The sequence below is a fragment of the Carcharodon carcharias genome, chromosome 15, assembly GCF_017639515.1.
Source record: "Carcharodon carcharias isolate sCarCar2 chromosome 15, sCarCar2.pri, whole genome shotgun sequence".
NCBI lineage: Eukaryota > Metazoa > Chordata > Chondrichthyes > Lamniformes > Lamnidae > Carcharodon > Carcharodon carcharias.
Window position 1 is genome coordinate 102,541,732 of NC_054481.1, and position 25,383 is coordinate 102,567,114.

Sequence of the window (25,383 nt, forward strand, 5' to 3'; positions counted from 1 at the left end):
GATCAAGGCACAAGATCTGTTATAAAGGGAGGTGATGTTATTGTGGTCTTTACCCTTTTTCAATCAACCTTCCCCCCTCCCTCCCCTGCTGAGCTACACTTCTGCGGATGACAAATGCTATTTGTCATTTTCCGTTGTCACCTAAGGAGTCTAATTGACCATGAGAAGCAGTACAGCTGACCCCAAAAAGGGTCCTCATCTGACATCTGTGGCTGTACACAGAACCTGGCACTGGATAGTGTTACAACCAGGTGAGAATGGGTACAAGGGCTCCCCCCCTTTTTCCCACTCCTCAATTGATTGTAACAGGGCTTTTGAAATCTATAAGGTTGAATGTGCCATGTCAGTATATGTACTTTACAAAGAACTTAATCCAGCAAGCTTTCTTGAGTTTAAAAGAATAAGGGGTTAGTTTTTATTGTGCCAGAAACCCACCCAAGTAAAGATATTAAAAATATTAACAAGGTAAACATATGAGTGTCTTACACACACACGCGCGCACGCACACACACACACACACGCAAAAATGCAAGTTATTACCAAGTAGAGGAGATTAACTTTTGTTCAAATTAAAATTCAAGGATAAAAGGCAAAAACATAGAGCTCACTAATTATGAGTCCTTTGCTGTTGTTTGTGGCTGAGGTAGTTCTCAGGCTTTGGGTCCTTGGGTTTCTTTCTGAGAAACACTGCTTTAAAATTTGGAGTTGTCTTTAGAATTTCTTTGTCTGCTGTCCACAGTTTGATATACACAAGCAGTGTTCACTTGAGTTGAAAGAGAGAACAAGCATCTTTGTTGCTGCCTTCAAATGTTCCTCCTCCAGACTGAACAAAGAAAAGTACAGCACAGGAACAGGCCCTATGGCCCTCCAAGCCTGCGCTGATCATATTGCCTGTCGAACTAAAACATTTTGCACTTCCGGGGTCCATATCCCTCTTTTCCCATCCTATTCATGTATTTGTCAAGCTGCCTCTTAAACACCACTATCGTACCTGCTTCCACCTCCTCCTCTGGCAGCGAATTCCAGACACTCACTACCCTCTGCATAAAAAACTTGCCCTGCACATCTCCTCTAAAATTTTCTCCTCTCACCTTAACTCTATGTCCCTAGTAATTGACTCTTCTACCCTGTGAAAAAGCTTCTATCTACTCTGTCCATGCCACTCATAATTTTGTAAACTTCTGTCAAGTTGCCCCTCAATCTCCGTCGCTCTAGTGAGAACAATCCAAGTTTCTCCAACCTCTCCTCATAGCTAATAACCTCCAGACCAGGCAGCATCCTGGTAAACCTCCTCTCCAATGCCTCCATATCCTTCTGGTAATGTGGCGACCAAAATTGCACGCAATATTCCAAGTGTGGCCTAACCAAGGTTCTATATAGCTGCAGCATGACTTCCCAGCTTTTATACTCAATAACCCTGTCAATGAAGGCAAGTATGCCATATGCCTTCCTGACTACCTTATCCACCTGTGTTGCCACTTTCAGTGACCTGTGGACCTGTACACCCAGATCCCACTGCCTGTCGATGCACTTGGAATGCATGGAGCTAATCGGCCCAGTGTGATCTCCTGGATCAGAGAGGAATCTCCCAGGAAATCCTCCTCCAAAATTAACCTTGGTTTTTCACCTGCCTTCCCCAGAAGGTAACAGTTTCTCGGGTGGGCTGGGGAATCTGTGCACTTTGCTGAACAAGGTATTGCATTTGTGCAGAACAGATTGGACAGACTAGAAAAACTTTTCCTGTCTGAGATTTTTTTTATATGTTCTTATGTTTTATTTCAAAGATTTAAATATGAGAAGTTTAACATCTGGGAATAAACATGGCAGGGGAATTAACTAACTGTGTGTGTGTGGTCTGATTTGTGTACAGATCCTAGAGAAAAGAACAGATAGAGGAAGAGCTGAATTCTCTAGGGGGAGGGGAGGGGTGGAGGAGGATGGAATTGGAGTCTGGGGATTGCCTGGGCTTAACTACTGACTGGTGAACTCTCTGAGCCACGCGCCAGGCAGGGTGCAGAGAAAATACACTGGCTGTCCATAGAAATATGCTAAAGGATGGGCAGACTGTCAAGCCCAGCATGCTTGTCCCATCCAGCAGACAGGGTCAGCCCACAAGCTGCTGTCCCACTGCTGAGGAATGCTGTCTCTTGGAATGTGGACCCTTCAGGAAAACGTTCTGCCTCAAAACTTTATGATAAGACAATTTAAAATGGTGATCCCACTTACATGACACCTCTCTCCATAATGATTGAGTATTCCACAGAAGATAATTGATTAGCTCATGTCTGGACAGACCTTGGCTGTTGTCTAGGTGATTCATTTTTAATGTCCAAGACATCACTTCTGATTAACTCATTCTACCATTAGGGGAGGCAGTAGCATAGTGATAGATACCCAGGGGAATGTTCTGGGGACCTGGGTTCGAATCCCACCACAGCAGATGGTGGAATTTGAATTCAATAATAACCTGGAATTAAAAGTTCGGCCTGGGGCACTACCCTGAGGAACTCCTACAGTGATATCCTGGAATTGAGATGATTGACCTCCAACAATCAAAACCATCTTCCTTTGAGATAGGTATGACTCCAAACAGCGGAGAGTTTCCCCATTGACTCCAGTTTTGCTAGGGCTCCTTGATGCCACATTCAAGTCAAATGCTGCCTTGATGTTAAGGGCAGTTACTCTTACCTCGCCTTTGGAATTCAGCTCGTTTGTCCATGTTTGAACAAAGGCTGTGATGAGGTCAGGAGTTGAGTGGCCCTGGTGGAACCCAAATTTGAGTGTCAGTGAGCAGTTTAGTGCTAAGCAAGTGCCGCTTAATTGCTCTGTTGATTACACCTTCTCTCACTTTACTGATGATGGAGAGTAGATTGATGGGGCAGCACTTGGCCATGTTGGATTTGTCCTGCTTTTTATGTACAGGATATACCTGGGCAGTTTACCACATTGCTGGGTAGGTGCCAGGGTTGTAGCTGTACTGGAACAGCATGGTTAGGGGTGCGACAAGTTCTGGAGCACAAGTCTTCAGTACAATTGCCAGAATATTGTCAGGGCCATAGCCTTAGCAGTATCCAGTGCCTTCAGCCGTTTCTTGAAATCATTTGGAGCGAATCGAATTGGCTGAAGACTGGCATAGGTGATGCTGAGGACCTCCGGAGGAGGTCAAGATGGATCATCCACCCAGCACTCGTGGCTGAAAATTGATGTGAATGCTTCAGCCTTATCTTTTGCACTAATGTGCTGGGCCCCCCCATCATTGAGATTGGGGATATTTGTGGAGCCACCTCCAGTGAGTTGTTTAATTGTCCACCACCGTTCACAGCTGGATGTGGCAGGACTGCAGAGCTTGGTTGTGGAATCACTTAGCTCTGTCTATCACTTATTGCTTACGCTGTTTGGAATGCAAGTAGTCTGTGTTGTAGCTTCACCAAGTTGACACTTCATAATTAGGTATGCCTGGTGCTGCTCCTGCACTCTTCATTGAACCAGGGTTGATTCCCTGGTTTGGTGATAATGGCAGAGTGGGGGATATGCCTGGCCATGAGGTTACAGATTGTGGTTAAGTACAATTCTGCTGCTGCTGATGGCCCACAGTGCCTCATGGATGCCCAGTCTGGAGTTATTAGATCTGTTCGAAATCTATCCCATTTAGCATGGTGGTAGTGCAACACAACACGGTGGAGAGGTATCCTCATTGTGAAGATGGGACTTTGTCTGCACAAGGACTGTGTGGTGGTCACTCCTAACAATATTGTTATGGACAGATGCATCTGTGGCTAGCAGGTTGGTGAGGATGAGATCAAGCATGTTTTTCCCCCTTGTTGCTTCCCTCATCACCTGCCTCAGACCCTTAAGGATTCGGCCAGCTTGGCTTGTGGTAGTGCTGTCCAGCCAGTCTTGGTGACAGACATTGAAGTCCCCCAGCCGGAGTGCATTCTGCACTGTTGACAACCTAATTGCCTCCTGCAAGTGGTGTGTAACATGCAGGAGTACTGATTCAGCAGCGGGGGGAGGGGTGTGGGGTGGTACTTCCTTTTAGGGAAGGAAATCCGCCATCCATACCTGGTCTGGCCTAAATGTGACTCCGGACCCACAGCAATATGGTTGACTGTTAAATGCCCTCTGAAATGGCCTAGCAAGCCACTCAGTTGTATCAAATCTAAAAAGAATGGAAATGGACAGACCACCCAGCATCAACCCTAGGCACTGGAAACGACAATGGCAAACTCAGTCCTGTCGACACTGCAAAGCCCTCCTTACTAATATCTGTGCCAAAATTGGGAGAGCTGTCTCACAGACTAGTCAAGCAACTACCTGACATAGTCATATTCAGGGAATCACACCTAACAGATAATGTCCCAGACACCACCATCACTAGATGTGAGTATGCCCTGTCTCACCAGCAGGACAGACCCAGCAGAGGTGGCGGCACAGTGGTATACAGTCAGGTGTGAGTTGCCCTAGGAGTCCCCAGCATAGACTCCGGACCCCATGAGATCTCATGGCATCAGGTCAAACATGGGCAAGGAAACCTCCTGCTGATTCCCATGTACCGCCACCCACGAAGGAGGTTCATCTGGACCTCCTCCGGAAGTCCCCAGCATCACAGATGCCAGTTTTCAGTCAATTCGATTCGCTCCACATGATTTTAAGAAACAGCTGAAGGCACTGGATCCATCTTCAGTTGCTTCATCGATGACCTACCTTCCATCATAAGGTTAGAAGTGGGCATGTTCGCTGACGATTGCTCAATGTTCAGCACCATTCATAACTCCTCAGATACTGAAGCAGTCCATATCCAAATGCAGCAAGGACCTGGACAATATCCAGGCTTGGCCTGACAAGTGGCAAGTAACATTCATGCCATGCAAGTGCCAGGCAATGACCATCTCCAACAAGAGAGAACCTAACAATTGTCCCTTGACATTCAAAGGCATTACCATCACTGAATCCCCCACTGTCAACATCCTGCGGGTTACCGTTGACCAGAAACTGAACTGGACTAGCCACATAAACACTGTGGCTACAAGAGTAGGTCAGAGGCTAGGAGTAACTCACCTCCTGATTTCCAAAAGCCTGCCCACCACCTACAAGACACAAATCAGGAGTGTGATGGAATACTCTCCACTTGCCTGGATGAGTGCAGCTCCAACAACACTCAAGAAGCTTGACACCATCCAGGACTTGTCACCCCATCCACAAACATTCACTCCCTCCACTCCCTGCCATGCACATTGGCAACAGTGTGTACCATCTACAAGATGCACTGCAGGAACTCACCAAGCCTCCTTAGACAGCATCTACCAAACCTATGACTACTACCATCTAGAAACACAAGGGCAACAGATGGATGGGAACACCACCACCTGGAAGTTCCCCTCCAAGCCATTCACCATCCAGACTTGGAAATATGTTGCTGTTCGTTCACTGTCGTTGGGTCAAAATCCTGGAACATCTCCCCCCATCTCCCCCAAGAGCACTGTGGGTGCACCTACACCACATGGACTGCAGCAGTTCAAAAAGGCAGCTTGCCACCACTTTCTCGAGGGCAATTAGGGTGGGCAATAAATGCTGGTCTAGCCACATTCCATGAATGAATTTAAAAAAATGTATGAGCTAGGAAGAACGTCCCAAGGTCGCCATTGTCTCTATAGACTCTGTCTCCAGACTGAATGGAGTGTGACATTTATAGTGACGCAGATAATGTCAGCCCTTTTACACACCAGTCCATCTTTGAAATAATCCTTTGCCTCAGCTGGTGTGAGATTCCACAGGAGGGTTGCCTGGATATATCTTAGTTGTAACCCACATTGGATACTTCCAGAAACTTGACTAACTTGCAGTTGCAGACAGGGCAGGTGCCCTCTGGCAGCCATCTTAGATGAGTGCCTATTGTTTTAACAGTTGTTGCTGCCTATTTTCAAAAAGGTGAATCCAGCAGATGAAATTGAAATTTAATATTGATATTAACACACCTCTGTAACAATAGTCATCAGGAGTAAGGATCTTTCTTCTCCCGAACCCAGTTGCTGAGGCTAAATATAGCATCTGTTGCTAGCCCAGGTGAGATCAGCTGACTGAGTTCAGAGTGGAGATTGAATTGGAGATTTTTCCTGTCTGTTCACCTCTGCTGCCAATGGCAGCTGATGAAATTTAAAATTCAATTAATTAATCAAAAAAAAACTTGAACGAAAGCTAGTCACAGTAATGGTGACCATGAAACCATCATCGATTGTTGTAAAAAACCATCTGATTCACTGATATCCTTTAGGGAAGGAAATCTGCCATCCTTATCTGACCTGGCCTACATGTGACTCCAGACCCACAGTAATGTGGTTGATTCTTAACTATCCTCAGAAATGGCCTAGCAAGTCACTCAGTTTGAGCACAATTAGTGATGGGCAACAAATTCTAGCTTTGCCAAAAATGTCCACATTTCATGAAAGAAAAAAAAATGCTTCTTGCAGCATTAACAGCTAACCCACCGGTAGTGATGGGGGTAGGGGTATCGGGGTGGGGTTCATCTATCCATCCATTCTAAAACTTGATTAGAGTTTGGAATACCCTCTTCCATCATCATTGGATATCTATCTCCATGTACACAGTGACAGCTGCTGCTGTTCACTTTTATTTTTTATTGCCCAATTTTGGGTCTTTATTCATGTAATGATTCTGGTACTAGTCTGAGAAAGCTACGTGATTGAATTGGGAAGTTATTTGAATGTGTGTTGCCTTTGCACAAACTGAATGCCTTGATTGATAACCACTTAAATTCCACTCGAGGTGAGGTAGGATGTTGCTTTTCCCAGGGCGCAGATTTGGAGGGAGATATTCTGTTCTATTAATACATCAAAAAAGTCAAATTGTATTTCATTTTATAAAATGGTTAGAATTAGTCACATCCCTCGAGAAAAGTGGCACATAATATCCGTGGATGTCTCTTGCATACCAACTTTCTGCTTTTTATTGCGCCAGGAAGTTTGTGTTTCTGACTCCCCCTTGCTCAGCTAATTTAAAAATGAAACCCAGCCTGCAGGTCCCTTACTACAGCATAACCACAACCTTTACGTGTGTCAAATTTGTTACCAATTCGCTTTCAGTTCAGTGTAAATATACCCTTGAATGATGTTTTGGCGTGACTCTGTTTCTCATGGGAGTGATCACGGCCAATTGAAATTAAAAATTTACTGTTGATCATTGTAAAGTATAAATCTTTTTAATATGGCCGATCACCAGGCTGGGATATTATAAATAATGTACAGTGAGATAATTAGTTATGTATTATGTAATAGTTATTCTTTAAAAATTCAGTGGGCAACTTTTTTTTGTTGTTTGTTAGACACTGATGAAATCTTTGATAGTATGACGGACACATCAAGCATGAACACGTTCACAAAGAGGGACCATGTGTTTGTTAAACTGAACTTCCTGCTACAAAGTGGGACTGTCAGCTTGCTCAAACATGATAAGGAGATGGGTCTTGGTGAGACAGAGACGGCCTTTGTGGAACTGGAGTTTTCAGGTAATTTGTGAAGATGCTTGAGCACGATCTTCATTTACTTGTTTGTAGTGAACCCTTGATGAAGAAACAACATGCATAATGCAGGGCTCCACAAACATCATCACTAATAGGAAGAGATAAGACAGGATAAGGTGAAAGCAGTGCATGTGACGATGCTAAGCTTTTAAAGATTGTAGATGGCAATTGAAAAGTAAAGCAGTTACAGCTAAATGATACTTTTGTTAAAATATCACAGACTACATAAATTTCACTAATCTTGGAGTGAAGGCCACTAATGCCTATTTTAGGAACCATTCAGCCCCTCAAGCCTGCTCTGCCATTCAAATAGATCATGACTGCTCTTCTACCTCAACACCATTTTCCCACACTACCCCCATGTCCCTTGATATCTTTATCATCTAGAAATCTATCAATCTTTGTCTTGAATACACTCGATGACTGAGCCTCCAAGCCCTCTCAGGTAATGAATTCCAAAGATTCACCACCCTCTGAGTGAAGAAATTCCTTCTCATCTCAGTCCCAATTGGCTTACTTCTTATTCTGAGACTCTGTTTCCTGATTTTAAACCCCCCCCAGCCAAGGGAAACATCCTTCCTCCCTGCCGAGCACTGTAAGAATTTTGTAATGCTTCAAAGAGATCACCTTTCATTCTACTAAACCCTAGAGCTTATAGGTCCAGTCTCCTCAAACTCTCCTCATAGGCCAGTCCCACCACCCCACAAATCAGCCTGGTGAACCTTCGTTGTACTCCCTCTATGGCAAGTATATCCTTCCTTGGGTAAGGAGACTAAAACTGTACACAGTATTCCAGCAACGGTCTGACCAAGGCTCTATACAATTGCAGCAAGACTTCCTTACTCCTGTACTTAAATTTCCTTGCAATAAAGGCCAACATATCACATGCCTTCCTAATTGTTTGCTGCACCTGCATGTTAGCTTTCAGTGACTTGTGAACAAGGACACCCAGGTCCCTTTGGACATCTTCACCTCCTAATCTCACCATTTAAGAGATACCCTGCATTTCTACCAAAGTGGATAACTTCACATTTTTCCACATATTCCATCCACTGTATTCTTGCCCACTCAGTTTGCCTATCCAAATCCCCTTGAAGCCCCTTTGCAACAACTCACATTCCCACTTAGTTTTGTGTCGTCAGCACATTTGGAAATATTGCATTGACCCCCCACATCCAAATCATTGATACGGATTGAATAGCTGGGGCCCAAGTATTAACTCTTGTGATACCCCACTAGTCACAGCCTGTCAACCTGAGAATGACTGATTTATTCCTACTCTCCATTTTTTGCCCATGAACCAATCCCTAATCCATGCCAATACACCACTCCCAATCCCATGTGCTCTAATTTTGTTTACAAACCTCTTTTGTGGGAATCTTATTGCAAGCCTTCCAAAAATCCAAATACATCATGTTCTGTGCTTCTCCCTTATCTATTCTGCTAGTTACATGCTCAGCAAAACTCATAACAGGTTTGTCAAACATGATTTCCCATTCATAAATCCATGTTGACTCTGCCCAATCCTACCATTATTTTCTAAGTGTCCAGTTATCACATCTTTTAGAATAGATTCTAGCATTTCCCTACTACTGACATCAGGCTAACAGGTCTGTAGTTTCCTGTTTTCTCTTAACCTCCTTTCTTAAATAGTGGGGTTATGTTTGCTACCTTCCAATCTGCAGGAACTGTTCCGGAATCTGGAATTTTGCAAGATGACAGCCAATGCACCCACTATCTCTATTGCCACCTTGTTCAACAATCTTGGATATACATCATCGGGTCCAGGGGATTTATCAACTTTCAATCCCATTAATTTCTCCAGTACTGCTTTTTTGCTAATACTAATTTCTTTCAGTTTCTCATTCTCACTAGTTCTTTGGTGCTCAGGTATTTCAGGGAGGTTTTTTGTATTTTCCTCTGTGAAGGCAGACACAAAGTTTGTGTTTGATTTATCTGCTATTTGCTCATTCACCATTATAAATTCCCCTGCCTATGCCTGTATTGGATCCACATTTGGCTTTGCTAATCTTTTCCTTTTTACATACCTAAAGAAGCTTTTACAGCCCATTTTTATGTTTCTCGCTAGTTTACTTTCATATTCTGTTTTCTTTTTTTTCGCACTTTCTTGGTCCTCTTTGCTGAATTCCAAAATGCTCCCAATCCTCAGGCTTACTACCTTTTTGGCAACTTTATAAGCATCTTTCTTTGATCTTATACAATCTTTAACCTCTCTTGTTAGCCATGGTTAGGTCACCTTTCCTGCTGGGTTTTTGTGCCCCAAAAGAATATAAATTTGTTGTGATCCATGTGTTAATATTTTTAGCCATTACCCATCTACCATCATACCTTTTAATGCAGCTTTCCAATCTACCATAGCCAATTTGCCACTCACCTTTGTAGTTACCTTTGTTTAGATTTAATACCCTAGTTTTGGATTGAACTACATTACTTTCAAATTTAAAGTAAAATTCTATCATATTATAGTCACTCTTCCCTATAGACTCCTTTACAATGAGAATATTAATTAGCTGTTTCTTATTGCACAAAGCTAAATCTAAAATAACCCGTTCTCTAGTTGGTTCCTCAACATGTTGTTCTATCTTGTATACATTCCAGGAACTGCATTATTGCTAATTAGCTTTATCCAGCCTGTGTGTAGGTTGAAATCCCTTATGATTACTATGTTAGCTTTGTTAGATGCACCTCTAATTTCCTGCTTTACACTGTGCCCTACATTACCACTACTGTTTGGTGGCTTATGAATAACTTCTACCAATGCCGCTGCACCTTGCTGTTTCTTAGCCCCACCCAAACTGATTCTACATCTTGATCTTCTGATCCAAAATCCTCTTACTGCTGTACTGATGTCGTCCTTTATTAACAGTACTACTCCATCCCTTTTTGTCTATCCTTCCTAAATGTCGGATACTCTTGAACATTCAGTTCCCAGTCTTGGTCACCCTGCAGTCATGTCTCTATAATGGCAATTAGATCATACGTATTTATCTCTGTTTGTGCCATCAATTAATTTGAATGAATGAATGTTGCGACTGCTGTGTGCATTCAAGTTGAGTGCCTTTAATTCTGTCTTTTTGTTATTTTTGCAACCTCTATCTAGCCTTATCTGCTGGCACACTTAAGTTTGCTGTGTCCCTTTCTGCTACACTCTGATTATCATTTCCCTTGTTGCTACCTTGTTCTCTTGCCTTCTCCTTTGTCTTCACTTTATCACATCCTCCCTCACTTGATCTCTTCATTTAGTTTAAAGCCCTCTCTGCTGTCCTGGTTATATGATTCGCCAGAATACTGATCCCAGCACGGTTGAGGTGAAGGCCGTCCCAACGGTAGTTTCCACTTTCCCCGGTATGTGTACGAATGCCCCGTCCATTTCTTCCGCACCAGTTCTCCCAAGTGTGGCTAAGCGTCGCTTGTTATTCTGTGACGACTTACCTAACCAGTTATGAATGGGGCGTGTTGGAAGGCATTCACCCTTAGGGCAGTCTGAACTGAGGGATGCAAGAAACAAACCAAAAGCTAAGTCTCCTGGTACCTGGCTCCTACTTGGTGTACCTCTGTAGTGACACACCTAGATTTGAGAAGTCAGGCATGCATCTTTCCACTTTTTAATCACTGTGTTGGTGTTCCAGTCTCCTAAAACTTTTTTTAAAAAAAGCTCTCCTATCCTTTAATATTTTTTAGTAAATTTTAAAAATAAAAGCAAATTTTATTAACACACAATAGAAAGTTGGGAGAGGAGGAGGATGGATCGGATGTTGGGACTTCAGACAACCATCTCACCCAGTTTGTGTTGAGGAACCTCTTGGTGTTCTGAAAATGCAGAAATGTACTGCTCTGAAACATTTTATTAGCCGGAGGTAGGAGAAAACAATTACAATAATTTATTTACCCTTTCCAGGAGTGAAAATTGGTGTGGAATCCTCCCCTCGCACAGAATCTTCACTGCTTTCGGTACAGCTGGGAGGCCTGTTCCTGCGAGACTTGGCTACACAAGGATCCTTATTCCCTGTCCTTGTCTCACCCAAACAGGTAGGTGTCAACACATGTCAGTTGTGTTTGAGTTTATAATTTCCCTGTCTTTCCCCTGTAGCCCTGCAATTTTTTCTCTTCAGATAGGTATCCAATACCCATTGGAAAGTCACAGTTGAATCTGCCTCCTAACCACTTGCTGAAGTCCCTCATACCTGATACCTGTAAATTCTTCTAAATCTTATCTGCACCCTCTCCCTTGCGTTCACTTCCTTCCTAAAGTATGGTGACCAGAATTGGACACCGTACTCCAGTTGAGACCGAACCACTGTTTTATACAGGTTTATCATAGCTTCCTTGCTGATGTACGCCATGCCTCTGTTTATAAAGCACAGGACATTGCATGCCTCATGAGCTGCTTTCTCAACCTGCCCTGTCAACTTCAACGATTTGTGCACGTATGCCCACATATTCCCTCATTTCCTTTTGATCAATATGAAGTTTCTTGTCACTCCCATCAGCGGCAGGGTCTTTGACTATCCTGACCCCACAATCTGGAATTCTAATCTAAATTTATTTTTTGTTGTCTTAGCTCATCTTCAAAAACCTCCTTATATCTAAATTTGTAACAATATCTTTGACTGACTCTTGTATTTTTCCTCTCCACTCCTCTTGGTGCCTAAGCCTCCTTTTGTGAAAAGTCCTATTGTTTAATTATGCTAAAGTCATTATATGCATGAAAGTTACTGGTTAATGCACAATTGATGCACTGATTGGCTCATGCTGTATTTAAAAAATGTTAGCTGAGAAAAATGTCAATGCAAGATAGTTATGTATACAGTTGTCCCAGAAACTATTCTTCTTTTGATCATTTACATTGATTTGATTGTACTGTATGGGCTGTAGAAGTTGGGTTGATTTCCAGGAACTAGATCAGAAGATGTCATAGAATGATGAGACTAAGGTCAGCTGTTAGAACACAATAGAAAATATTCCAATATATTTTGAGCTTTATTTAAAGATAATCCTCCTCAGTAGTTCCAATGTTGGGTGTGCTTTTCCTGGGACAGAGAAGTAAAGCATGTCTTCAAAATATAATTAATTTGATTTGGATTAACTCCTGTTGTTTTATCTGAATGGAATCATAGATTTGTAACTGAGGGAACAGAACTCTGAAGAATCTAATCAGTGTGTGACCCCTTTTTTACTAGGAAAAAGATGCTGCAAGCTTATCTCAAACATTGGGTATGCGCTCCACGTTCCCTGATGCAACCAGTATGCATCCAGGTGAGGCATTATGTTAAAGCACTTCTTTTCCTTTTATTACTAGTTTTATAACATTACTAGATGAAGGCCACTTACAGTAAAGAGCTAGGCACCAGGAATGACCAGTTTAAGCCTGGTCCAGGAAGGTTTCTACTTAGACGTACCCCATCCTGAGCTGTCATAAGGGGAGAAAATCAATGGGTGAAGTAAATACAATATGACTCTGACCTGAAAGTAAATTAATTTAAACCAAATATTCTATAGTGCCGATGTAAGGTTTTCTCTTTTTAGTTTTTCACAATTATTTTTAAAGGGTGGAGTAATAGGAGTGCCTGAGCATTGAGGCTGTTGAGGGTCTTCAATATCCAGTATTTTGCACCTTGGGATTCAATAGAGCATGTCCTATTGTAGCCAATTTCCATAATGAAGAGAAAGCACTAATGCCAGAGGAAAGTTGTGAGCATCATATTGCCCAAGGCATGGCCATTTTTGTTTTTTGGAATTGGTTTAATTTTGCTTGTTATATTTTACAGCATTTGGTTCTCTATGTAAGATGCCACCTGTGTTTGAAATGATCTACGAAAAAAATCCAGTTCGGAGTAACTATGAGAGGAGATTGGAAGTTAGCACTCGGCCCCTGAACATCATCTATAACCCTCTAGTTATCAAGAAAGTTACAGATTTCTTCTACAAGGGAAAAGTCCACACCTCAGGTCAGGGGAAAAAAAGAAGTAAACTCAGAATTATTTCCAAACGGGCAGATAGAGAATTATTTTACAGTGTCTTTCACATTTTCCAACAAGTAACCATTTGCACTTATAATTGAGAGCTTTTACAGCTAGGAAAGGGGAAAAGTCAGCCAATTTTCCTACCCCCAGGATGAGATCAGCATCAAGCTCAGCTATAAGGCACATATAATCTGACAACACCCAGCTCTCCCCTCCATCACCATCTCTCTCAAATCTCCTGCTTGCTGTTGGATTGCTTGCTCGACAGCTAGTTTTGAATCAGCTACAATTTCTCCTCGCTAAACCTGTTTATGATGAAAGCCATTATCTTTGTCCCCAGATGTAAACTCTATACCCTTGCTACCAATTTCATCCCTCTCCCCAGCCATTGTTTCCAATTGTTAACAGCCTCAACTGTTCGAAATAAGTTGAATTTCAAATCCCATATTCTCTCTATTGCAAAGACCACCTATTTCCACCTCTAACTTCTCTCACCTCTGCCATTGCCCACACACATCTGCTGAAACCTTCACCAATGTCTATCATATCACCAGACCCAACTATTCTAAGCTTTCCTTGCTAGCCCACCACCCTCCATAACTTGAACTTACCCATACCTCTGCTGCCTGTATCCTATCTCGCACCAAGTCCTCTCGCCCATCACTCTGTCCCTTCCTGTTACATTAGTTACTGGCCCTCCAATGCTGCACATTTAAAATTCTCATTTTTGTGTTTAATCCCTTCATGACCTATCTTTAACTTCTTCCAGCTCTACACTCCACCCTGTACTCATTATTCTAACTCTGACCTCTAATTTCTCCCTTCACCTACCATTGGCCATACCTTCAGCTACTCAGGCACATATGCTGTGGAACTCCCTCCTGCTTCAAACCCACTTCTTTGACCAAATTTTTTATTACCTCTCCTAATGTTTCCTTTGGTTTGATGTCCATTGATTTCTCATGACACTGGAGGTTTTTGGTTAACGGTGTAAAATAAGTGCAAATACTTGTTGTTTTTAATCCTCTTTAGTTATATCTTGTTAACATTTGCTGTCATTTGTAACCAATGGCCACTTGTTCCATAGGTTTACCAATACCTGCAGAACCATACCCCACTCAGAAGTTTAGACCTCGGGAGGAAAGATGAAAATGTGGAATCAAAAATTTATATTTTAGACTATTCATTTTTGAAAAATACTTGGCTCTTGAGGTATTAATGTTCTTGTGTCTGATTCCTGTGTTTGCATTGCTTAAGAATATGGGAGAGTTTTGAATAAGATAAAAGGAAGAAGCCAGGATGCAGACAGTATTCTCCCATGACCTGAACTACATGAGCAATACCTAGTTGAAATTAGCTGTGAAAGTGCAAAATAATTCCCAAATGGGTCTGTTTGGACTAAATAAAATATCAGTGTGGATATTTTCCTTTTGTACTTCCAGCAAAATCACAGTATTTTTTTAATATATGTTCTTGGCCTAATACGTGGCCTAATATGTAGGGTTTAAAGATATCCTCAGGGTTCCCTTTTGAAGTTAGGTTATGGATTTTTTTTTTCACTTTGGTAGGTTTTGGCTATCAGTCAGAATTAGAACTACGGGTGGCAGAAGCTGCCAGACGGCAGTACAATAAACTAAAGATGCAAACGAAGGCGGAGATCAGACAAACCATCGACCAGCTACTGGTGGGCGAATTCATTGTAAGTTGCATTCTGCATGATTGAACCGAATCATGTAATTTTCTAAAACTTACTGCACTAATTCTTAATAGGAGTGTATAATTTAAGAAATTACTTGCAGTGTTGCTCCACCTGTCTTCCAAATACATTGCCTCACAAACTCTTCTCATCAGATTAATTGTTCTGAAATAAAGGAGTAAATTTTACAATTTGGTGAATCGGATAGCAGACTTCAATTGGAGTGGCTATTTGGAATTCATAGTCTGCAGTCTTGATTAAAATTAATGGATGATAAATTGTGCCATCAATGAATTTGTCTTGTTGGCTCAATGCCTGCATTCTTGCCATGCAAACTTCTGATCCAGGAGCACTAATTTGTAAAAGTTTACCCCAAAGACTCATCACCCTTTATCTCAATTCTTTCCAAGGACCTCAAAACTGTGGAATCATTTGCCTCTTTTTTTTTCCCCCTTTCCTCAACAATCTAAGGCTCTTAAACCCTAACTGAGTATTATCTACTACATAAGAGCAAAAGAAATAGGACCAGAAGTAGGCCTGCTCCTCCATTCAGTAAGGTCAATAAAACCTGATTATGGTCTTCGCTCCACCTTCTTGCCTATTCTCCACCCCCCCCCAGAATCCCTTGATGCCCTTGTAGATCAAAAATCTGTCCGTCTAGTCAGCTTTGAATATGCTCTATGACCCAGCCTCTACTGTTCTCTGAGCAAGAGAATTCCAAATATTAACGACCCTTTGAAAGAGGAAATTCCTCCTTATCTCCGTCTTAAATGAGGGAACGCTTATTTTGAAACTGTACCCCGGTTCTAGATTTCCCCACAATGGGAAACGTCCTCTCCACATCTACCCTGTCAAGCCCCCTCAGAATCTTATATGTTTCAATAAGGTCACCCCTCATTCTTCTAAACTCCAATGAGTAAAGGCCCAAAATGCTCAACCTTTCCTTATAAAACAACTCCTTTATCCCAGGTATCAGGCTAGTGAACCTTCTCTGTACTGCTTCCAACATAAATAAGGAGACCAAAACTATATGCTGTACTGTAGGTGTGGTCTCAACAATGCCCTGTACAGTTGTAGCAAGACTTCCCTTCTTTTATACTCCATCCCCCTTGCAATAAAGGCCAACATTCCATTTGCCTTCCTAATTACTTGCTGTACCTGCATGCTCACTTTTTGTGATTTGTGTATGAGGACACTCTTTAAGTTACTTTATCTTATTGACTCCTGCTGGTGTCCAGCAATGTAGGTTTTGGCTTTCCACCTTGGTTTCTTGATAATAGGCTATTATCCCATAGTGTTGCTATATAATTTACTTGGTGTTGCCAGCTTTGATTTGATGTGTTTCCGGAGACCTGATCACATAACATGCAATCATATGATGTCTGATCACATGATATCTGCCTATAGTTTGCAAATGTTATTGAATTATTGCCCCACAGTTTTTAAATAAGACCTGCACAAGCCTTTGTTTTTGACTTCAAACTCTGACATTGACTGCACATGAGAGTTTATTTAGGTTCAGCCCCTGAGGTAGTAAAATTGTTTTTCAAAATCAGATTGTTTTATTGGATAATTATCATATTCAATATCATTGCTCCGCTTAATTTATATCCTCGTATTCAGAGCAGGGTTAACATTCTTGGCCATGACTTTAATAGTTAAAAGTTAAGTGACCACCAAATCACTTCAAGTGCAAATGAGTGTCAGTGCAGATGAGACCTGATTGACCAGAATTTTGCTGGTAAGGCTGACGAAAACTAGGAAGAAAGCGAAGTTAGCATTTGTATTAGTTATCATTAAAACAAAGCATACGTGGCAAGGTTAACACCCTGGTTTCTAAATGTCAGCTGAAGCCTAAACCAGTTTCAGCTGCTTCATCAATGACTTTCCCTCTATTATATGGCCAGAAGTGGGAATGTATGCTGGTGATGGCAGAGTTTTCAGTTCCATTCACAACTCAGTTTTTGAAGCAATTTGTGCCTCCATGCAGAAAGACCTGAACAACATTCAGGGTTAGGTTGAGAAGTGGCTAGTATCACTTGTGCCATACAAGTGCCAGGCAATGACCATCTCCCAACAAGAGAGAGCCTAACCACCAGCCCTTGACATTCAATAGCATTAGCATAATCAAATTCCACCACAGGCACCGCACCCCCCCCCCCCCCCCGCGCCAAACTCCACCATCAGCATGCTGGGGTCACCATGGATCAGCTATGTAAATACAGTGGCTACAAGAGCACATCAGAAACTGGAAATTCCGCAGCGAGTGTCTCACCGCCTGATTTCCCCAAAGCTTTTTCACCATGACCACAAGGCGCAAGTCAGGCGTGTATTGGAGTACTCCCTCTTGCCTGGAAGAGTGCAGCTGCAACAACGCTCAAGAAGCTTGACACCATCCAGGACAAAGCAGCCCACTTGATGGGCGCCCCACCTACCACCATAAACATTCGTCCTCTCCAACACCAGCACACCACAGCAGCAATGTGTATTATCCATAAGATGAACTGCAGCAACTTGTAAAGTCTCCTTTGATAACACCGCTGAAACCTGCAGCCTCTATCATCTCGCAGGACAACGGCAGCAGGCACATGGGAGCACCACCACTAAGTTTCCCTCAGACTATCCTGGCTGGGAACTATATCACTGTTTCTTCATTGTGCTGGATCAAAATCCTGGAGCTCCCTCAATAACAGCACTATGGGAGTATCTTTACCATACAGATTGCAGTGGATCAAGAAGGCGACTCACCAGTACCTTTCTGAATAGTTAGAGATGTGCAATAAATCCTGGCATTGCCATTGATGCCCACATCCCTTGAATAAGTGGGAAGCATCCTGTTAAATTGCCAGTCAAATATTGACAAAATGGTGCTTACAAGTTTTTGGGGTTTTCTCTCCCACACTGATCTCTCATGATATCAGCAGTTGTGGCGTCAGAAGGGATTTCAGGAAAAATGTGCCAGCTTTATCATTCAGATATCAAATCATTAAGAACAGTCCTACCTTTCCTATACACCAGCTAATTTGCCGGTTGAAGCTATTAATTGTCTCTTGAAAAAACCTTTACCACCTTTTTATTATAAAATAAATTTAATATATTTTTTACTAGAAATATATATGCTCTACAATGTTAAAATGTTCTTTCTTAGAAGTGCAAAATCTTTTTCGACTGATTACTTATTCTTTGTCAGCAAAGTGGCTGTTGAATGAATACTAAATTCACAATGCATTCATACTTGTGTAGTGTGAAGTCTGGGACAATTATTAAATACGGAGAAAGACAAAATATGTTTTATCCACCATGGTTATAACAAATATACCAGCATAATATTGACCCTTCTGTAATGGTGTACCGGTTTCCATTAAAATGTACAGGGCATATTCTAATAACGAGTCAGTTTTGGCTAGAGACAGCTACCATGGTACGGAACTGATCCTATAAGGTTGGACTGGGAAGAATTTTGTTTTGACGAGGAACCATTGAATTGAATTAAGTATTACCGTGGGTTCCCTGGCTGAATTTCGACCAGTCTCTGACTCAGGAGAAGTGGCACAAACTACAAATACAAGGCACTGTTCTCACAGGTTATTCACAGCAGGATCCTGGAGACCAAATCTCCGTTATGGTGGATTTCAGGATAATTGAGGGATTGGTAATCCAACTTGCACCACAAAAGTTCATGCAGAGAATTGGCTATTAAGTTATTAATCAGCTTGAAATTTTCCACCATTACTGATATTGTCAGTAAGGTTTCAGCAGCAAGAAATGGAAGGTAACAGTGCTATCTAAAGAATTTAATAACGGCAAATTTATTTTTTTCTTTCGATAGGAAAAAGACAAACGCTGGATGATGAAATTAGATATTTCGGCTCCTCAGGTGATTTTTCCAGATGATTTCAAATCCCCAGATTCTGTGCTGGTTGTTGTGGACCTGGGTCGAATTCTGCTGACAAATTTTGGAGGTAATTTTTCTTCAGTCAGGAGATCATTAACAAAAGTATCTCATAGCTTTGACCTTGTAAGAATCATTTGAAGTTCATAATAACATTGTGTGTATGAATGCGCAGTTTAACAGTTTACGAGCTCTCCACCAACTACGTTTGCTGCCATATTACAGCCAGTGGGTTGTGGGTGAGGTGAGCGGGGTCTCGCCTGCCAACTGGAGAGCCCCGCATCATCTCGTTTTGGGAAGGCCCACCGAATTAAATGCCAATCAGGCATTTAACTGGACAGCAGCAGGCCTACCGCAGTTTAAGGACCTGTTGCTGGTATTATCCCCATCTGAGGCCTACGATCACCCATAGACCCAGGCACAATGTGTGATAGCAGGAGGGGGTTTGCAGGGGAGGGGATTTGGCAGCAAGTGCAGGAGGGTGGCTCCCATTCCTGACGCCATGCACTTTGAATCTCTTCCTCAATTGTTCTTCCCTAAAAGTGCTTGCTCATTCTGAGTATACTTCTGCTATCAGGTGCCTCATCCAAGTGATCAAGAACTGGGACGCTGATTATCATTCTCCCTCCACGTGTGCCTCCCCTTCAAGCAGTTATTTTGACTCTTGCTTCCACCAAAACTGAAATTGGCTAATTCAACATACAAAGGGATTTGAACTCAAGATCAGAGAGTAGGACGTTTGTCAATTGAGCCATCAGGTCGACCAAAGGTAGAATAACAGATTAGAAACAAACCCAATGAAAGAAATCTAGAGGTTAATCCATAATTAGAGGCAAAACAGATTTTCCAGATAACATCAGTAATTTATGACTAATGTCAGTTGCAGCAGGGAGCACCTTTACACAACTAAAATCTTTTCAATATCATGAACCTCAACAAGTGAATCTACAACCGGTATTAATTCACTGTCATGAAAACTGCTATCAATTTTCAATGAAATTAGTGCCACCTTAATTTCATTCTTTGTATTTACAGATGAGCCAAAAGGTAGAGCCAATGTAGGACTTTCAGTTCAAGACGAAGAGATCAGTGACGATGAGTACAAGACGCCACTTGCCACACCGCCCAACACCCCTCCTCCAGAACCCGACACTGATCCTGCAACGAAGACCCCAGAATTCCTGACATTAGGATTTACTGAGGAGCAATTGCAGCAACATTTTATCAACAATAAACTTTATGAGAAATACTCGCTGTCCTTTATGGACATGCAGATCATGGTTGGGCGAGTAAAGGATAATTGGAAACATGCTCAGGACAGCGAGGTTGGGCCAACGCATGTTGTTGAGAAATTTAATGTACTGTTGCAACTAGAACGGCGGTTAATGTACACCTCTGACCCAAATCGTCCTGGTGCCATGCTTTCTGGGACCTTACCTGAGCTTAAAATACACATAAATGAGGATAAAATCACGGCATTGCGCAATTTTTTGTCGAGGGTGACCGCTTCCGAGGTACAACAGAAATCGAGTGAACAGCAGTCTCTGCGACGAGAAAATATCTTTAAGAAAGTGGATAGCCGAGGGAAGCTGCTGGATTCAAAGATGAGCCTCACACAGAGTGTAATGTCACTTGAGCAGCATACTCGTGAGGTACTGGTCGAGTCCAAGCTGCTCCTAGCAGAATTCAATGTTAATTACATGCAGTTGGGTGTTGAGAGTTGTGGACGATACATAGCTGTTTTGAAGGTTTTTGGCATCAGTTCCAACTTTGTGAAAAGGCCTTATGATAGTGAAGTGATGCTAACTGTACATGGGTTGTTGCTGGTGGACACAGTGCAGACCTATGGCTCTGACTTTGACTTGCTAATGGCTTCACACAAAAACTTGAGTTTCGATGTTCCCACTGGCAGTCTTCGAGATAGTGGAGCACAATCTCCTGTCTCTCCTCACCCTCCTCACCCTTCAGTCACTACAATGGCCAATGGTGCCTCACAACTTAAGGATAAAAGCACATTGAATAACTCTTCAGCATTGGAAGTGCAAGTACCAGCATCCTCTCCTGCTCAGGACCAAGATGTCCTGATTAAACTGGAATATCAATTTGTGAGCTCTGACTGTCCTTCTATGAACTTGGACAGCTCCTTACAGGTCACGTCATTGCAAGTCAATAACCTGGACATTATCCTTAACCCAGAAACCATGGTAGAACTCATTGGCTTCCTACAGAAGTCATTTCCAAAAGGCAAAGATGACACAAGTCCACAGCCTTCACTTATTGATCCAGCAATGAGTTTTGAGGAAAGAGAGTCTATTCAGTCTACCTATGATCAGAACACGCAGGTGGCAGTAGAAATCCATCGACTCAACGTGCTACTCCTCCGGACTGTTGGGCTTGCAAGTGGTGAAAAATTAGGGAGAAAAATAGCTACGGCTAGTATCAATGGCACAAAGGTAAATGTTTCCATGGGCAGCCGATTTGAAATGCATGGGTCCCTTGGCTGCCTTCAGTTAGTGGACCTGACCCAAGATGAAGTAAAGAACCATTTTGTGGTAAGCATTGGTAATACAGAAGCATATGAAGCAGTAAGTGACTTTGGTTTCTTCCAGTCTATCTTCATGAGGTCTGAAACTGAGATGAACCACAGTGAAGCACTGAGCTTCAAGTTTGTTGAACGGTCAGAGGAAGAGTTTTTGCTGAATCTGCACATGGCATCCTTACATTATAACCATTCACCCAAATTTCTTAAAGAACTCACCTTATCCATGGATGAACTCGAGGATAACTTCCAAAACATGTTGAAGAGCGCAGCTTCCAAAGTTTCCACTGTTCTAGTGAACAAAACGGCAGAGTACAGCGAGATGGTCTTGCTTTTCGAGAAACCGCGGAAATCACGGGAAATGTTTGGTTTTGAACTTGACGATGACATAGACGGTGGGATGGAATCTCCTCAGCAGAACCCAGTAAAATTAATCTTGAACATCAACATTGAGTCACCAGTGGTCGCAGTTCCACGAAAACCTGGAAGCTCGGAGTTGTTAGTTGGGCACTTGGGCCGGACTTCCATCCAGAACTTTGTGACTGGTGAGGATGATTCTGAGAGAAACCGGCTGCAGGTGGAAATTAAAGACATTAAACTGTATTCCCTGAGTAACAACATACGTAGCTGCAGGCCAGATGCCAGTGAATCCCCTCGGCCAGGTTCGGGTGCTGCCAGTGCTTCCAGCCAGGAAGAAATGCACTTCACACGACAAGATTTCTTCGACTCTGTGCACAAGGGTCAAGGTCAGTTCAAAGTCATTTTTGTTTTATACAGGCCAAATGTGAGTGAAGTCACGGCTCCCTGAAGGCTCATTTAGCCCTGCATTGCCCATTGTGGATATGAACCTAACCTATCAAGAAGTTTCAATCCTTGGTTTGTGCTACGTGTAAGTATTGGGTGAGGACAGGGGCAGACTTGATTGTGAGCCTTTCCTTGAATGACAGTCACTGCCTTTGATGTGTGGAATGGCCATTTAGTCTAGGTACTTTGGAGTATCTCACCTCCATGGAAATTTGGGGAGAAAATTATGACTTTATTCTAAAAAGGAGCATTGAAGTCTTCATTTAATGCTAATTAGTGCTCAATAACACTTAGTTCTAGTTAAAGACCACTGTATCACTTGGCAAAAGTTGTACTACTTTCATATTCTTAATTATTCTTTCCAGCCTTTCATATCTTGAATGACACCACAATCCAGTTTGTCTTAGAGAAAATTCCTGTTGACTCAAATCCAGGATTGTCTTTCCCAGTTGTAAATTCTTCAGATTCCTTTGAGACCACCAGTAAGATGAAGATCGAGGGAAAGTTCGTCAATCCTCTTAAGGTAAAAGAGTAAGATCATGCCGATTTCTGCAGGTTATACTTTCACCTAGTTTTCAGAATTGCATGGAGCCAGCCTCATAAACGCAAGATTATGTTGAATTGTCTGCTCCCATTCCTCTATAATTAGAGGCACACTCATGGCACAGTGGAATTCCATCACTACCTTTTGAGTTCTCTTACAATTTTTGTGGCTTCCTCTGTTATCCTCTCAGGCTCATTCAGTAATCATTCCCTTAAATGATTGTGACGGCTTGCATTCAGTAGTATGCTTGTTCAACCAAACCCCCTACCCTACACTTCCTCCCCCTACCTCAACCACCCTGTTGTGGATTGCTAAAAAGCATCATAAGAACAGAAAATGCTCAGAAGACTCATCAATTCAGGCAACATTTCTGTTAATACTTCATATTGATAGTTTGTCAGGCATCCCTATTCTCAAATTGAGTGGGGCTGTTTTGACACATTGCAACTACATGCTATACCAGATCCAAATGTAATAACCTATGATTGTTTCTTGGGTGTACAGGTAATGTTGGCAAAACACGTTTATGAACAGGTCCTACAGACATTGGATAACTTGACACACAGTGAGGATCTCAGCAAAATCCTGCACAGTTCAAACACTGCCACTCCAGAACCTCGCAGTGCTTCTTCAACATTGAGAAGCCCAAAATTCTCTGATTTCCAACGAGAGTGGAAAGGGAGCGGGCTTTTTGGCCAAGTGAGCTATCCGTCAACTCCAGTTGATTTTCCAATTCCAGAATCAAGATCATTCACCCAAATTCATGCTAATTTCTGCATCTCTGAGCTGCAGGTTCAGCTGTGTGGGGATCTCACTCTGGAATCACAAGGTTTGGTTAGCTTAATATTTCAAGACTTTGAAGTTGAGTTCAGTAAAGACCAGCCTCATACACTCTCTATTCAGATCGCTCTACGGTCATTGCTGATGGAAGATTTGCTGGAAAAGAACCCAGACTCGAAGTATAAGCATTTAATGGTGTCTAGAGGAGCACCAAAGCCTTCCAGTTTCACCCAAAAGGAATATTTGTCCCAGTCTTGTCCATCTGTCTCCAATATAGAATATCCTGAGATGCCACGATCACTGCCAGCACACATGGAAGAGGCACAAAATGTCTTCCAGTTTTACCAGAGGCCAACCTCCACACGAAGGAAGCGTAAAGTGAACAAAGACGCAGAGTATCCTCTGACCCCTCCACCATCCCCAACATTGAAAAGCTCCAAAGTGCACTGTGCTAGAACAAATTTTGATGATTCACTAGTACACATTAACATTTTCCTGGTGGATAAGAGGCATCCAGAATTTTCCACACGTTACAACAATGTCAACAGGAATGTGGATGTGGATTTCAACTGCTTGGATGTGTTGATCACACTTCAGACTTGGGTGATGATCTTGGATTTCTTTGGGATTGGCTCAACGGCCAACAACCATGGCTTGAAACCTCCAGTGGAGGAGCTCCAGCATCAAACAAGATCTGATGCAGCAGGCGCTCTATCTGAGGCAGGCCAGGAGCCAGTAAACACAAAGTTGGATCTGAAGGTTATTTTGCATTTTATTGCTTAAATGTGCATGAACTATGCTGTAACTAATTGAGAGGGATCCTGGTTGTTGTGCATAATTTAAATACACATATATATATGTAATGCTCCTTGCAAAAATGCTTTTGACCTATGGCTCAGTTTGTTTACAGGAGCATTCTGTGCAAACCATTAAAAGAGTGTTGACCCAAAAAATTAATTTTTTTAAATAATTCCATACTTGGGACAGCAATTGGGCCAATACACACACACTACCTGTTGGTATTCCTGGAAAGGGGTATAATATGCCCACAAATAGGTGGGGGCCTCCAAATACAGGAATGATGTCATAAAACATAATTTCTGCACTTTTACCCTTAGCAACACTAGATGCAAGGTACACTTGTGCAGTCAATTATTGTATGGAAATCGATTGATATCTATTTCCATGTCATCTGGTCAGTCTACTAATGCTGAAGCTGGGCTCCTTTCTGAGTATCCTCCCTCCCCCCACTCCCGGCCTGAGGCAGGCAGTTCAGTTAATGGGCATCTACTTGATTCAAGCTAATGGTCGTAATATGAGAAAGTGGGACAGAACCAGGTCCAAAACACCAGCTGTCAGAAGTTCTACCCTGCCCATAAATATGGTGCCACATCTGGCCGTTGCAGCTTGCATAATATTTCCGGAAATATTTTAAGGGTGTCATGAAGGGTTGCAGATGCCCCATTGGGTAAACAAATGCCAGGGATTTTAATCTGTTTGCTAGACCTGTTCTCCTTGAATTCAATCAGTGCAGTTGTGCTTCCTGTTGTTTTGAGGTTAAGTGTATGGTTGCTGCCTCTCCCATTCGCATAGTATAATTCTGTATT

General features: G+C 42.3%; 1 protein-coding gene across 2 annotated transcripts in view; it reads left to right on the plus strand.

Moving 5' to 3' along the window:
* The window catches only part of vps13d (vacuolar protein sorting 13 homolog D), a 281,437-nt gene that overhangs the window by 36,251 nt on the left and 219,803 nt on the right, over positions 1-25,383 (plus strand). For both annotated transcript variants that reach the window (XR_005945250.1, XM_041205688.1), the window contains exons 12-20: positions 7,340-7,522; positions 11,457-11,587; positions 12,739-12,814; positions 13,327-13,506; positions 15,090-15,220; positions 19,047-19,179; positions 20,145-22,394; positions 22,818-22,975; positions 23,501-24,535. Coding sequence is in view for 1 of the 2 variants with exons in the window: in XM_041205688.1 (XP_041061622.1) it covers positions 7,340-7,522; positions 11,457-11,587; positions 12,739-12,814; positions 13,327-13,506; positions 15,090-15,220; positions 19,047-19,179; positions 20,145-22,394; positions 22,818-22,975; positions 23,501-24,535 (4,277 nt within the window). In the remaining variant the exon portion in view is untranslated. The remainder of the gene's footprint in view (positions 1-7,339; positions 7,523-11,456; positions 11,588-12,738; positions 12,815-13,326; positions 13,507-15,089; positions 15,221-19,046; positions 19,180-20,144; positions 22,395-22,817; positions 22,976-23,500; positions 24,536-25,383) is intronic.